The sequence below is a fragment of the Paramormyrops kingsleyae genome, chromosome 8 (genome assembly GCF_048594095.1).
Source record: "Paramormyrops kingsleyae isolate MSU_618 chromosome 8, PKINGS_0.4, whole genome shotgun sequence".
Taxonomy (NCBI): domain Eukaryota; kingdom Metazoa; phylum Chordata; class Actinopteri; order Osteoglossiformes; family Mormyridae; genus Paramormyrops; species Paramormyrops kingsleyae.
In genome coordinates, this window is record NC_132804.1 from 28,349,285 (window position 1) to 28,364,234 (window position 14,950).

A 14,950-nucleotide genomic window follows, 5' to 3' on the forward strand; every position below is an offset into this window, starting at 1 on the left:
TTCAAATTCCGTAGGTGGTGTGATCATATCACCTTTCTGAATCTGCTCCTGGTTTGCTGGATAAATGGCTGACCTTGGACTCTGACCCCAGGCTTTGCTCTCACCTGTATATGTGGGTCCAACAGCAGAGTATGATTGGATATGTAAAAACTAAAGAATAATATTGCTACTAATTATTTTGCCTTTGTAATTCTTTTCCTCTTTTTTTTTTCCACATCCCATACTCATTTCACACATCATCATACTTTTCTGTTAGAAACTATAATTATTATCATTAAGGAATATGAAACACATTTTCATTGTACTTTTGTTGATTTTGAGTGGTTTTATATCAGTCAGCGCAGGTATCAGTAACCAGAAAATCTTACTGAACCTTCTTTCAGTTGAGGTTTACTATGCCTTTATTTCCCTTGAAACCTACTGCCAGCCGTGCGATGGTTAAGGAAAACCTTGGGCAATTTGTATGGCAAAGCCTCTTTCTCTGTTGACGTGGGCACCAAAATCGTACTGTCATGGTGGTTTTATTAAGCTGGAACATAAACAAGTTTCCGTGTTTATTACCGCATTTTCACTCCGGACACTAGGTGGCGGTGTTGCGCATCGCTAAGACTCCTCCTACCAATTAAATATACCGAAGGAAAGGAAGTAGCGAGATTTGAAAAAGAAGTGAAGTTTGCACCTATTGTAACTGCGAGACAAGGTACATTTGGACGGGACAACTGTCTGATCGTTTCTCTCTTTGCAGCCTCCGCCGGAGCCGCTTTTTCCGGAGCTCCGCTCGTCATTTGATCCGCAGCTCCGGACCCTGGGGAACAGGTAGCTTAGCTATTGACAGTTCACTGTGACAGTGCTGGACCGCTGCACGCGCCTATTTTTGGCTTATGCCTCCGTACTGGAAGCCGTGCAGCTGGGCTCCTGGTGATATCTGTGCACTTGTCCTTTCGCTGACAGCTCAGAGGAGCGTCCCTCAGGTGAAAGAGGCCATACCTGTACGTATATACTTGCCAGCTCCGCGATGGGTCGCTTGAGTCACAGTGTCTTGTTTACATGCTGTTTTTATGTTTCTTTTCTTTCTCCATGTCAGGATAACTAAGTAGTTATTAAAGCGGTCATTTGTAGTTGCCAGGACATCTGAGGGGAAGGAATAGATTGTTCTCGTGATGGTCCTCTGTAATTCATTGTTTTTATAAATTTATTACGTCTGTTATGCTTGACATTTATGTATATATGTGTGTCACATAACCACAGACGTGGTTAGGCAATCCGGGGTGGGGTGGTGCGGTGGGGGGAGAAGGAGGGGGATCTGCTTAAGCTATTTTTTTCCAGACTGTAACTGTGTATGTGTTGTGTCTATATGGGTATAGACTAGAGGATATAACACTAGTTGCGGTCTGTGTGTGCATTTAGTCTGCTTGGTCCAGTTCTACTGGAGAATCAGTATTAGTGTTATACTTTCTCTTCCACAGTGTGCGTGAACCACACACACACACACACACACACACACACACACACACACACACACACACACACACAGACACACACACACACGGCATGCTACCAGACAAGGATGAGCCAAGCGGAGTGGGTGGTGGCCAGGCTGGTCCTGTGAGGTCTGAGGATCCTGCTGTCACCCTCTTCAGGCAGTACCTGCGGCTGAGGACTGTCCACCCGGAGCCTGACTATGGTAGGGGGTCTGACACGGGCAGCATGTCCTGTGGGGTTTATCACTAATGGCAGTTCAGAGGCTTGTTAATGATGCACCAGAGCAGCACTGAGCATCAAAGTGTCACGAGAGATGAAGAATAACTGACCATGTAGTTAAACTGTCAAAACTCCAGTGTAGTAACATAGGAAAATGACCCTTGTGAGAAATGTTTCTGGAGGTGAATGACTGCTGAGAAGATGACTAAAGTAAAAATAAAACAACACATTTTTAAATTTCACTCATTACTAAACCATTATTTCAGCTTGTGAATTAAATACTCCTAGGCCTTAAACAATTAGATGCATTTTGCTTATTAAATATACTAACTTTCCCCATTGTGAATAGGTTTATGTATACAACATTCATGTATTTGTTTTCATTTGTGCTGAAAGACCTTTCAGGTTCTGTCAGCTGTTTTTCTTAAGGCGTTGACTGGAACAAACACTTAGATACATTAGGACTCTCAGGCACGCAACTATCTAAAGGGATTTGTTCTGATTGTGTATGCTTGTAGTTTTTCACTGTACCTGCACTGTAATCAGACTATGGAAATAATTTTAATTTAGTTTTCTCACTCAATATTGAACTTTATAGTCATTTGAAGCCTATATTTTTCATAGCTTTCTGAATAATGATAGTGAAACCCCAATTTTAATATATCTGTGATGCACATTTAGATTTCATTATGGAGCAAAGGAATGGATTGCATTCAGTAACTGTTCTGTTGACAGCTAGGATGGTAAGATGATGCTAGTGTTTGTGGAAAGCATTGTTCTGTTAGGTAGTGTGTTATGTTAATGCACTGAACACTGCCTCTAGCTAAGTGCAAGAGTCTCACTTTTCAAGCATTGACCTCTGACCCTCACCTTTTTGCAGATGCTGCGCTGCAGTTCCTGGACCGTATAGCCCTGGAACTGGGGCTCCCCATAAAGAAGGTGGAGGTACTGTACCAGCCCTGTGATCAAGCAGCTTCCATCTATAACCTCATACTGCTCTTGGCGCGCTACCTCACATGGGCAACAGTGCGCAAGGATGTGTGACTGGTGCATGTGGGGTTTCACAGGTCTGCCCAGGGAGGGTAATAGCCATCATAACGTGGACTGGTGCCAACCCTGCTCTGAAGTCGATCCTGCTTAACTCCCACACGGATGTTGTACCGGTGTACCAGGTAAGGCCCCCATAGTTCTTCACGCAATGCCCATGACGCCCAAGTATATTTTACGGACAGATTTAAGAGAACTTAAGAAGTAGGAAAATGTAACGTTTTTATTCAAAGCTGCTTCTCTGTCCCATCTTTCTGTTCCTCAGGAGCATTGGAAGTATGATGCCTTCGCTGCAATCAAAGATGAGGATGGAAACATTTATGGCCGGGGGACCCAGGACATGAAGTGCGTGACCATACAGTGAGTGAGGCATCACAGATCACTGTAGCTATTCCATTTCTACCTCTGATAAATACATCAGTGCCCCTATTCAACCCCAGCTGCTTTCTTTATAACTGCATTCACCAGTCACATGAGCTCTGGTGGCCTTGATGAGTCTTGCCTTTGTCTTCCTCCAGGTACATCGAAGCCATTCGCAGACTGAAATCCCAGGGGAAGACTCTGTCTCGCACTGTCCACATGATGTTTGTTCCAGGTGCGTTCCACCTCACTGCTAAAGCCAGCCCTCAGTAGATGTTATTGGTTAATCAAGCTGCTGTTTAGTCTGTTATTGGTTAATCTGTCTGTCAGCTGGTTTGTGAATGGTTAATCGTTCTCTCAACTAGTCTTTTTATTGATCCACCCATTTCTAAACAGCACATTTTTAAATTCCAACAATTGAAGTAGCGTTCAAGAGCTTTTGCCTTTCCTAAGCTGCAAGTGCAGGGCTATATCAGAGCCGAGACCCCTGAACTAGTTTCTTGCTTTCATCCGGCTGCAGGAGATCAGCATGAACATTACAAAGGGGCCCAAGCATTTTGTTCTGATTTTGTTCTCAAGTTCCTGTGTGTTGATTCTGCCCTCCTGCTTTCAGATGAGGAGGTAGGAGGTCAGAAAGGGATGGAGAAATTTGTGGAGCATCCTGAATTTAAGAAGCTGAATATTGGCTTTGCACTGGATGAAGGTGACATTATTTTTTTTTCCCATGTTCTTGTTCTTGTTGCTTGACATCCAAAGCAAATCGCATTGCATGTACATAAAATATAAACTTAATCACATAACTTAATCACATCTGCCAAAAACCTTGTGGTTGAAGTCTGACTACATAGAACCTTCCTGTCACATTAACGTTTAGATTTTAACCCTTTCATCAGAAGAGAACATTGTCTTCCATGTCCTTCCAGGTTTGGCTAATCCTGGGGAGTCATTCACTGTGTTTTATGGAGAGAAAAATCCATGGTGTAAGTGTCGGTCTGTGTGATACACGGACACTCGTACCTTTTCCAAGTCCATTCATGCCATCAGTGTCATTATAAATAACTTAAGCCAATTTAGTGACATTTTAGCGTTATAAATGATGAAAGAAATTGAACAAATGTAGTATTTCTGGTATTTGACAGACATCAAAGTCTCCTCATTGTAATGCAGCCGGCAGATTGCTGATGGGATATGACATTTTGCTTGTGTTCCTCTTATCACACACACTGCGGAGAACTGGAGGGTCTGTAGGATGTTAGTTGTTCAGTCGTTTTTCCCCGTTTTTATGTACAGCATGTATCACGAGGCCTGTCTTATGATCCTGCTGTCTCACCACGTACACACACCCACGCGGAGCCTGCGCTCACGCTTGGTTTGGCCTTTTCTGGTCCCTCCAGGGATTACCGTGACGTGTCCAGGGAACCCAGGCCACGGATCCAGGTTTGTGGAGAACACGGCAGCTGAGAAACTGGTGAGTCCCAGAAGACGAGGAGTAGGAGGATGATGGCGGCCTTCACGGATCCAATAAAACTTGAAAGCTGCCTGAGTGTCAGTCAGACTCATTGTTCCACTGTGTCTCTCCTCAGCGCCGAGTAATCAACACCTTCCTAGATTTTAGAGAAACGGAGAAGAAGCGGTGAGCTCCCCCTTGTGTCTCTTTGTAAGACGAAAGCTGGGTACACACAATGTCAACAGCAAAAAACTAGCGCCAACGAAGGCTGGCGAATGGTTGGCTCTTGTTGATTGTGAAAATTTGCTCTGAAACACACTGGCACAACTAGAGGTGACTTTATACAGCCCTATCAGAGAGCTCAGTATTACCAACTAGCTTCGATGCCAATTCAACATGCTGGAACGGTCAAAATGGCGCCAACGGTGACTGACCATATCTGGCTGTGCCGCACACAGGCGCAAACTAGACAGTCACTGACTCTCTCTGGTAGACTGACAGCTTTTGATGGCTGAAAATTGGCTTAGTGTGTTTCAGGGTTAAGGATAAGAGTATGGCAACATTGCCATTAAAGCTTGTGTCTGGTGGTGGCAGGAGTAAAAGCTGGCTTATTGGCTAACCTTGTGAACCAGGGGTTCTCAACATTTCTTAAACTAACGACCCCTAGAGGACCCCTCTGGCACTAATGTGTGCTTAATCGTTACATGATATTTTGTCAGTTCCTGGACAGTCTCTGCAGGTCCCCTGCAGTGGCTGACAAGTTCCTCAGGCTGAAGATCCCTGTTTTAGAACTGCCTCTCTCACTGGATGCTGTTTAGAGTATAGGTCAGCACTGTGTCTCCCTCATAGGCTTAACACCAGTGAGTGCTTCACTCTGGGTGACGTCACCACCGTCAATATGACCATGGTGAAAGGTGGCTTGACCTATAACATGGTGCCTGCCGAAATGGATGTCAGCTTCGACCTGCGCATCCCCCCCACTGTGAACCTGCAGGTGCGAGTGAGCCTGATGTGCCTTTTCGGTAACATACATCCGAACTATCCATACGCCATCCAACTGTACATCTTTAATAGTTCTTCTTTCCTCTTCCTGCTGGTTCATCCACCATCTTCTCTTCCAGGAATTTGAAGAACGGATTAAGCAGTGGTGCAAGGAAGCCGGAGATGGTGTGTCATACAAGTTTGCTCAGGTTAGTCAGAAGCCAACCAACCATCCATCCATCCATCCAGTCATCCACTCACCATCTGTCCATCCATCCTCTAACTGCATATCTTGGACAGGATGCTCACGTGATGTGGATCCTTCTGATACTTAATTTTTCTTCTCTTTATCTTTATAGTATTTCTAATTTCAGTGGTTTTGGTCCAGTTACTGGTGCACCATAGTACTATCGTCTATTGTGCATCTTTTTAATAATGATCACAACATACAATTACTCCTCCATGGAGTTAGTTTACGGTGACTACACCCTAAGTCGATTTAGTTGTGAGTCAAACATTATAAAGTATGGAAGTGCAAGCAAGTCTTATTACCAGAACTACTACTTTTTCTTTTGCTTGCCATCTTCTCAGCAAAGACACAGTATCCAGCAAACAGACATAAGCACTCCGGACACTTTTATCTGTGTACGTACACCGACACCCACAAACCAAATGATGTAAACAAAGCTGCCAGTATCCATTACCACTGCCAGTAGGTAACCATTTAATCAAACCACATACCAAGTAACTAGCATTAGTCCGAAGGACTCACCTCCGTGACTTGAAAATAATTAAGGATAATGGGATGTTGATTGTAAGTATGAATAGTTGCACGTCACATACAGCTGTTAAAAAAATTGAGACCACAACACAATTTTCAGTTTCACTCACTTCTCGATTTATGGGTGTGCTTCTTCTGTGGGAGGAGAAAAAATATTTATTTATTTATTTGCTTGCTAACTGTAGCCTCCCGTTTCTCATTATTGAAGGGCTTCTTCCTTGCTTTATGAGACCTGCTTCTAGGAGCCTGATACACACTGTCCTAGCAGTGTACTTCACACCTGCACCGTTTCCCATTCCTTATGAAGGTCACTCGATGTCATCCTCTGATTCATGAGAAACTGTTGGATAAGTTGATGGTCATCTTTGGCATTAGAAAGTTGTTTCTGCCCTTTACCTGGTTTCTGGTCGTTCCCAGTGTCTCCTGCTTCACCTTGTTCTTATGTACTGCCGTCTTAGAAATTTTGAACCTGGAAGTAACCTGCCGCTCAGCGTAGCCATGATTAAACCAGGATTTAAAAATGCAGATTTGTTCGAAAAATACAGAGTGGTCTCTGAGCTGTATATTGAACTTTGAGGTGAACCTGTATTAACATTTTTAGAATTGGGCCCGTGCCAAAAGCAGCCCCAGAGTGCTTAACATATACGACTGTTATGAATAGACTTAACGGTCAAGAGCATCCAAAACCAGCTTGTAAAATGAGTGTGGAGGAAGCCAGGAGACCTGAGAAGACCCATGTCAGGCCCTTAAAAGAGAAAAGTAAACCTGAGCCTGGATGACCAGCTGTTCTGACCTTATAAAATGGCGGTAGGTTATGCTCCAGCTTAATTGATGGTTTCTGAAGAAGCTGTTCCGGGCTGGTTGCCCACTCGTGTACTGGGGGTCAGCCAGTGGTAGCGTAGCATCTGCTGTCTGGCTCAAGGATGGTCCCAAAGACTCGCACGTCTCTCTCAGCCAAGTAGAAGGGCAGTTAGGATTTAGTGGTTATCATACAGTTACTGTGCCTCCTCCAAACGGGTCGACATTCTGTTTGGGTCAGAGTGGACTCAGCCTACATTGAGGTATTCATTCCCCTTACCTAGAAACACATGAACCAGTCTGTGACCTCCACGGCAGACAGCGACCCCTGGTGGAATGCCTTCAGCATGACATGCAAAGCCATGTGAGTGTCAAGCCTCCTTAGTCTTCTGCCCCAGTTCGCTGTTCAATTGATCAGTATTATCATGAATATATTACAGTTTACATGCAGTCCAGTTCACTCTGTAGTGCTGTATTTAATGTAGGGCTGTCACTATCGATTATATTAAATTGAGTAATTACCGATTAATCTGACGATTCATCGAGTAATCGTTTTATATAATATCACGAGGCAGGAATCAACCAACCACTGCAGGGTGCACACTCAGTGACACATACGGTCACTTTAAGCACACTAATTCAATTAAGTTGCATGTTTTTGGACAGTGGAAGGAAACCGTAGGATCTGCATGAAAGCCACCACGCAGGGTGAGCATGCAAACTCCACACACACACAGGAGTGGTGTGCAGTAAGATCACCACGCCACGCCATTTTGCCGCCCTGACAGGCTTGCACGATGCGTGATTTTAATATCAACATGGCATTTCATGCCCATGCAACTGTCACATCTCCAGAACCGCAATTGTTTGCTGGGTTCAAGCTTCAATAAGCGCTAAAACTGTTTTTTAACGAAACCCGGTAAGCTTTATTTTATTTTAATGATGGTTTCTTTTCAAAATGATCTAGTATATGTTGATGAAATAAAATCAGTCTATAGTTCACCGCCACTACTTTTGCATGAGTTCTGCATGTATCTTATGTATTACAGGGCCGCCAACCCTCACATATCTCTCGTAACACTCACGCTTTCAGACTCTCACGCTCGCGCAAGAAATCTTACCGAAAATTTCTATTATTCCATTATAAACCTAAATTTTGCCTAAATTTAATTTGTTGGTGTAGTACAGAATATTCGTAAGGTAATAAAACTGTTACATACATATAAATGCATGTGTAGACTTGTCTCGAATTGAAAATCTCACGCCAGCCAGCTGACTAAAGTTGACCACCATGTGTTGGGTAAGATGATGCGGCTAATTAAGTGACAGGGCTGACCTTCGTTTTAGCAACGATTATTTTGACATGGGCCTACAGGAATCGTAGAAACTAAATTAAGCAAAATAATTAAGTCAACGTGATGACAAAGACAGGCTAGGCTACTCCGCTAGACTAAACGGCACATATCTATAGTTAACCTCGCATTATTGATTTTCCCGAATGTCTTCTTTTAAGATATAAGCCTATACTTGAATTGCAGTTATTCCGTGGTGTTATTTAAGTTCTGCTTTGCAATACTTACAGACGGCTGCATTTTCATTCACTTTTAATGTGAATTAAATTACCTGGACCTCCATACTTTATGCACATCTTCCTTCCGCCACATTGACGAGTAATCGAGGAGGAAAATTTTAATCGATGCTTTTTAGTAATCTAGTTTAATCGAGTAATCGTGACAGTTCTAATTTTATCTTCAGCTAATTGTTCAATGAAAAAGCTCTATCATACCGTTAGAATGAATCGATAAACTACCAAGCCGTATCTTGTTTTGTTCCTGGAAGCACTAGTTCCGTGTTTTGTCCTGAAGTCTTGTTATGCACCTGCAGGAACATGAAGCTGAAAACGGAGATTTTCCCAGCTGCCACCGACAGCCGTTTTATCCGGGCCGTAAGTATGCGCCCCCTCATCCGTAACGGGTACCGGGGTGTGTCCAACCAGGCTGTTTCCCTCGGTTGAATTACACGCATTTTAATTGCATCTTAATGTTAAGAAGGTTAAGGGTTTGGGTATGTGCTAATCACCCTTTGTAGCTTTAGACCAGCTCATGTCAATTTCCAACTGTGTGCGTGTCAGAGGGATGGTAGTGGAAACAAGAAAGGAAGGGAGGCAGAGAGACATTGTGTTTAATCACAGGTAGCAGGTGTCACGTGGCTCACTCCCTGTTTCTGCTCCCTATCCTGCATCAGGTGGGCCTTCCGGCCATCGGATTCTCCCCAATGAACCACACGCCAATCCTGCTACACGACCACAACGAGTTCCTCAATGAGGACGTGTTTCTGCGCGGCATCCAGGTGTACGAGCAGCTGGTGGCCTCCCTGGCCAGTGTGCCACGTCTTGTCGGAGAGGCCTAGGTGCCACAGCGTGCCCGGTGCTTTCACTCGCTTGCTTACTCCTCTCTCGCTTACCCGCTCTTCCCCCTTGCAAAAGGTGCTTCTTGGCTATAGATGGAGTTACCATCTAGTGATTCTCACCTGATAAGCGGTTAATGATTGTTGACAAACAGTAGAGCAGAATTGGTGAGTGATTAACCCACAGTACAAGTAGTATATTACGATGAAATTAATTATGTCAAAGTAGTGATTTAAATTGCGATATATCGTCCCAGGCTTGATATCGTCTTTTCCTTTACGTTCTTTCTTCACATTTTTTTTCTTTGGTTTCTTCCTGCCTCTCTGACAACTAACTCAGGGTGTGTCTGGCCAGCTCGCGCTTACTGTTCTTGTGCCGTTGCCTCGGTGTTCCTCGCAGTCAAAATAAGTTTCGTACAGCTCTTTCCCTCATCTTTGTTTTCCTCAATCCACATCAGTGATTCACTCATTAGAACAACCATATTTTTTCCTGAAGGATTATTGTTTAGATGAAATGTCTGTATCAAGGCTCCTTCTTGGAAGTTTTTGTGCGATCAGTCTTTGCTGAGACTTCGGGTTTGTTTAACGGGTAAATGGTAGGACTTTGCATTCCTCTAGCTGCTATGTTCCCTATCTCAAGGCCAGCCTGGCAGTTTGGCCTTGCGGCAGGTTCACACCCCCTGTTGATGGCTCATCAGTCACCCCAGTCATCCAATCCAAATGTCCCAGCCTGGCAAGGCCTATAGTTCGAACTGTAGTTTGTTCGAGTCGCATACTCTACCCACGGTTGCTGGGAGTCCCGACAAATCCGTTCACTGTCTGCAATTGGTGGTGAGAGAGCTGGTAGTATGCTCTTCGTCATGTGACCTATAGCAGGCGGCTAACTGAGTTGACTCAGATGTGCTAGATTATTGGGTGCTGGGGGGTTAATGAACCCTCATAACATGGCTATAATCCAAAGCTTATATTTATTGTATCTTTTTTAGGGGTGCATTGATTCCGATACTAGTATTAGTATTGGGAACAATACAGTACTCATGTTCTTGTAACAGTGCACTGATACCTATACCAGATGCCACGTGATGACATATCAGTGATGTCGTTAACAAGCGAAACAAACGGGACCACATAATTTCTGTGGTATGGTACATCAAAATTAGCTGCAAAAACCAAAGGAAAGTGGACTGTAAAGTGTGATCTGCTAAAATATCAAGAGGAGGCACAAAACAAGTTAATACACTACAAATAAGCTAATTAAAGATATAAAAATGAAACGGATAGTATGACGAAATTTGCACCAGCTATACTCCGCAGCAAACACGAGCACGGAGCGAGAAAATGTCAAATGATAACCCTTGTGCAGTGAAAAAAACAGAAGTATATTACGTAGTATATTGTGTTTGACGATTCAACATAATGTCATAATAGTGGTACGCAGAAAGCATAACACCTGATGAAGTGGCGCGCAGGTTTTGCGGACCTCTGCTTTAGACAGTTTTAGAGGTGATGTTTTTAAATCATAATGAAAATCATTATTTCCCACAGAGTAAAAAGCAATGATCGTTTATTCTAATGTTTTTAAATTAAAATATAATTTTTTAGACATCATTCAGTCCAAATTGGTATCGGTGAGTACCGGAAAGCAAGCATCGGTACTTTGTCTGAAAAAGATGCTATTGATGCGTCCCTGACCTTTTTAAAGAAAAGGGACATTTTTGTAGCTTTCAGATAAGTAATTTTTATTTAATTTTTTATGCATCACAAATTATACTGTTTATTTCATTTGATTTTGTAGCACTGATCTGATGATTTGAATAAACATTTGCTTTCACACACTTACGGCTGTTTGTGTTTTTGTGGAAAGCTTGGACTCAGGTATTATTGGAGCGGAAATGACCCATGTAGTTGCACCTCCAAGCGTTGTTTGGGTGAGTCTGGACCACATGCACTTGCAATATGGCCCCTCGTAATGGGCTGTTCAGCGCAAGCTGCCTTTGCATGGGCAGTATCTCGTACTTTCAGTGCTCCGTGTCGCCGTTCCTCCCAGTTCCTGTCATAGGGGGCGCTGCTGTGCCATACACTACACCACACTACAGCCCCTGACAATGACTCTGGCTTGACAGCTTAGGTCAGACGTGGAAAGCTGTGTTTTCCTGGTGACCTTTCGCCTGTGATGACTTTTGGCCATGAATAACAGGTAAAGTGAGACGATGTGATTAATTAAAGCAGTCGCATCCCTTTCATTTCTCCAGGAAGGACATGCTTCAGTGATGAAGCTGGGAGTCAATAAGAAGAATAAGTATAGCCTCATAACATGAAGACGGGATGGAGCAAAAAAAAATTTTTTTGCACATTTTTGCTTGAAAAGTAACTAATCCCTTCTGTCCACCTCACCCAGTGTCTTCCATATTTTTGTCATTCATTCCTTTCTTATGCAGGCAGTATAAGCTCTATCTTCTGCAGAGCAGCTGGCTTTTTATAGTTACAAGACAGCATATCAAGAAAAATAAGATACATGACGTCCCACACACGCACCCCCATGGATGGCCCCTCAGTCACTCGCAAAACAGGCAGCGTTCGCGCTGTCAGACATCAGCCTGGTTTTTTGGTGAGGGTCGTCTTAGCTGGCAGTAAAAAGCTTCCTGCTTGTTGACAGAGATACACCCTCTACACTCTCTACCATGTGAATGTTTGTAAGCCACAAAGCATGAATGCTTTAGAGTAGGTCCAGACAAGCGTGGTCGTCAGCCCTGGCTTCTCCATCAATATGACCCTCTGCTTCAGAAAAAGTGCTAGGCTACATGGGATATTAAAAAAATGCTTCTTATGCACAATTTGACTTTCTCTCTTATTCGTGAAAGCCTATGAATAATGTGTTTTTTTTTTTTTCCTTTCTTGGTTTTATTTCCTAATGGTATCACAGCAGTGTTCGTAAAAATAAATGTCACCCTGGATATTTACTGAGTCGACGAAGTTCTGCTTTTAAAACGTACACCCTAACTGAATCACCTCACCTCCACCTCTCTGTTTACTGTTCTTGCCCTTTGTCTCTCCATGAGGAAAGGTTTCTGTCGCTATGGTGACTCCCACTGGGGTCTGTTTTGATTGCGTTTCCTCTCCTCTGCGGTCACAGAATTAAAATCCATTCAGTGCTTCCGTTTATCCATCTTTGTTAGTGACCTCAAGGTATGTGATGTGAAATAGTCACATGTATTTTCCCTATTAATAACAGCTAGAGATTTGAGGCATATCTGTTCCCCCAAAAGTGTTGCTGCGTTTTCCTCAGCAGGTGGCATCTAGCGATGAAGTAATTTGATTGTTGACTTAAAGGCCCCTCAAGTTCCCCGGGCTGTATTACCCTTGTGTGATTGAATTTTAACATCCGAGAATGTTCAAGGGCCATGTATAATGCAGTATTTGCGTTGGAAAACCAACAGTGACTGCTTGAATGCATGTAAATTTGTGTTATGTGTTAACACTGATGGCCCATAGACCACGGTCATTCGAGATTTCGTTTGAGCTCCCAGCTTCTTTGAATCTAGGTTATTTAGCTGAAGTAAACACCAACACTGTGGTCTGAAGGAAAAATATCACTGAAAAAATCAACCCCCTGGCAAATTCTTTCTTTATCTTGCCAGAAATTACTTAAGAAAACCACAAATGAGCAGTGTACTGAGTTTTATGGAATATTACAGCTAAAACCCCACAACAGCATACCCAGATTATTACTCACTTAGTCCCCAAAAAGCTTCTTCGATACTTCCTGCTGCTGAATGTCTGGATGAAGGAGGGTGGGAATTATGTTTCCCTGCTCTTGTTGTTGCCATGCAGATAAACATTGACTATAAGGTTAATGGAGTCTGAATAGGCAGATGATTCCGAGCAGCTATCATTACCCAGAATCCAACTTTGCAATGCTTTCTGCTGAGCAGCCAATAAAATGCATTAAAAGTATTTGAAGCTTGGGTGCTCTGATAAAGGGATCTCTGTGTCTCTGTACTAGTCATCAGCCATGATGCAGTCTGTCTTTTAAAAATGGTATTTTTTTCAACCAAATCAGCCACAGAAATCATGTAGCCACACAGACACACACGGGTCCATAATCCCTTATTCTAGATGTATCAGAGAACGTCACGGATCTTTCTGTTGACACGGGCAGGAATGCAAAAGGGCCACCATAAATCCCAAGGATCTCGGCTAATATGGGTCTGCAACCTGCTCTTTGATTATGTATGAAGGAGTTATACATATTTAGCATTGCTGAGGCTGTGCTTACAGGCAGTGAAAAACCATGTTGTGTTTATGAGGCAGCACATGTCACCCCACCACTGAGATTCGCTGGTCTCTGCCTACGCCCGCCCCCCCCCCCCCCCCCAATCTCACATAGCTGTGCTCAATCGACAGCCTGAACACCCCTGTTTCAGGTGTGGTACAGCCCAGTGGAAGGAGGAGGCGGAGGAGAATCAGCAAGACTCCTCTGGAGGCCCAGGATCAGATGCAGTGAATGTGCTTGAATCAAAATGGCCTAGTTTGGTGTTTCTCGAATAAGCTAGGAAATGTACCTGTAGCTGTTCCACAGTGGTCTGTTATGTATTATCCAGCTTTTCAGGAGGCACTTGTACTGAAGTGAAATTGTAGCACATAGTTAGCAGATTTTTAGTGACCATTTATATACTGTAAGGCTGGATATTTCACTGAATGAAAACCAGGCCCGGTGCCTTTCTGACGGGAACAATAGCAAAGCACTCATCCCTTGGGAATATGACCAGCAACCTTCTTGGCCACATCTGGATTCTTAACCATTTCAGCACCATCAGTCGTTTCAGCTGCAATGAAATGAAATGATGGTTTATTTTCCATTTGCAAAAGTATGAGTACAGATACATTGGAATGCTCTTTTTTTTCTTCAAATAGTCCATCTTGCACTCATTGCTGTCATTCACCTCCTTATCTCAATTTCCTGATTGTGTTTAACTTTTTGAAATTAACTGTATCCATTGAAATTTTCTTCGGCATGTGCAGATGAGAATTCCATCTGTCAGAATCCAAACTCAGGCTTCGCACTATGGTTTCCCATTTTGAACTACCCATTTTTAATTTAATATACCGTAATATATCAGAAGGGTGCCTTTTTAAAAAACAGCTTTGGCAACAGGAACACTATGCTGGGTTTTTATTGCTTTCTTGAAATGGACACCTCAAAAACAGTGACCTCCTGTGGTTATAATATTTTTGCCACAAGTGCATACATTTTCCATTTTCAGCTTCAAGGTGTATGCCTGCTCATCCTTCTCGTGAGGTAACTGGTCCATCTGTGCAGAAACACACTTCTGTCCCGGTCTGTTTAGGCTTTATCTGTTGGCTGACAAACATTTTGCCCTGAAATCAGAACGTCAGTAGAGATGAACCTGCAGCAGTTGACAAAGATG

General features: G+C 43.3%; 1 protein-coding gene across 4 annotated transcripts; it reads left to right on the forward strand.

Moving 5' to 3' along the window:
- Positions 1-620: 620 nt before the first annotated feature.
- Positions 621-11,356, forward strand: LOC111860026 (aminoacylase-1). Of its 4 annotated transcripts, XM_023843274.2 has the most exons (16): positions 622-816; positions 952-989; positions 1,467-1,684; positions 2,582-2,646; positions 2,769-2,873; positions 3,014-3,108; positions 3,267-3,343; positions 3,722-3,811; positions 4,032-4,088; positions 4,503-4,576; positions 4,692-4,741; positions 5,405-5,549; positions 5,677-5,745; positions 7,400-7,479; positions 9,000-9,060; positions 9,360-11,356. In XM_023843274.2, the coding sequence occupies exons 3-16, from the start codon at positions 1,552-1,554 to the stop codon at positions 9,522-9,524; spliced, it is 1,266 nt and encodes a 421-aa protein (XP_023699042.1). In that variant the 5' UTR covers positions 622-816; positions 952-989; positions 1,467-1,551; the 3' UTR covers positions 9,525-11,356. The 4 variants fall into 4 exon arrangements, with proteins under 4 accessions (XP_023699044.1, XP_023699042.1, XP_023699043.1 ...); XM_023843276.2 differs by lacking the exon at positions 952-989 and having other exon boundaries at positions 621-700; XM_023843275.2 differs by lacking the exon at positions 952-989.
- Positions 11,357-14,950: the final 3,594 nt, after the last annotated feature.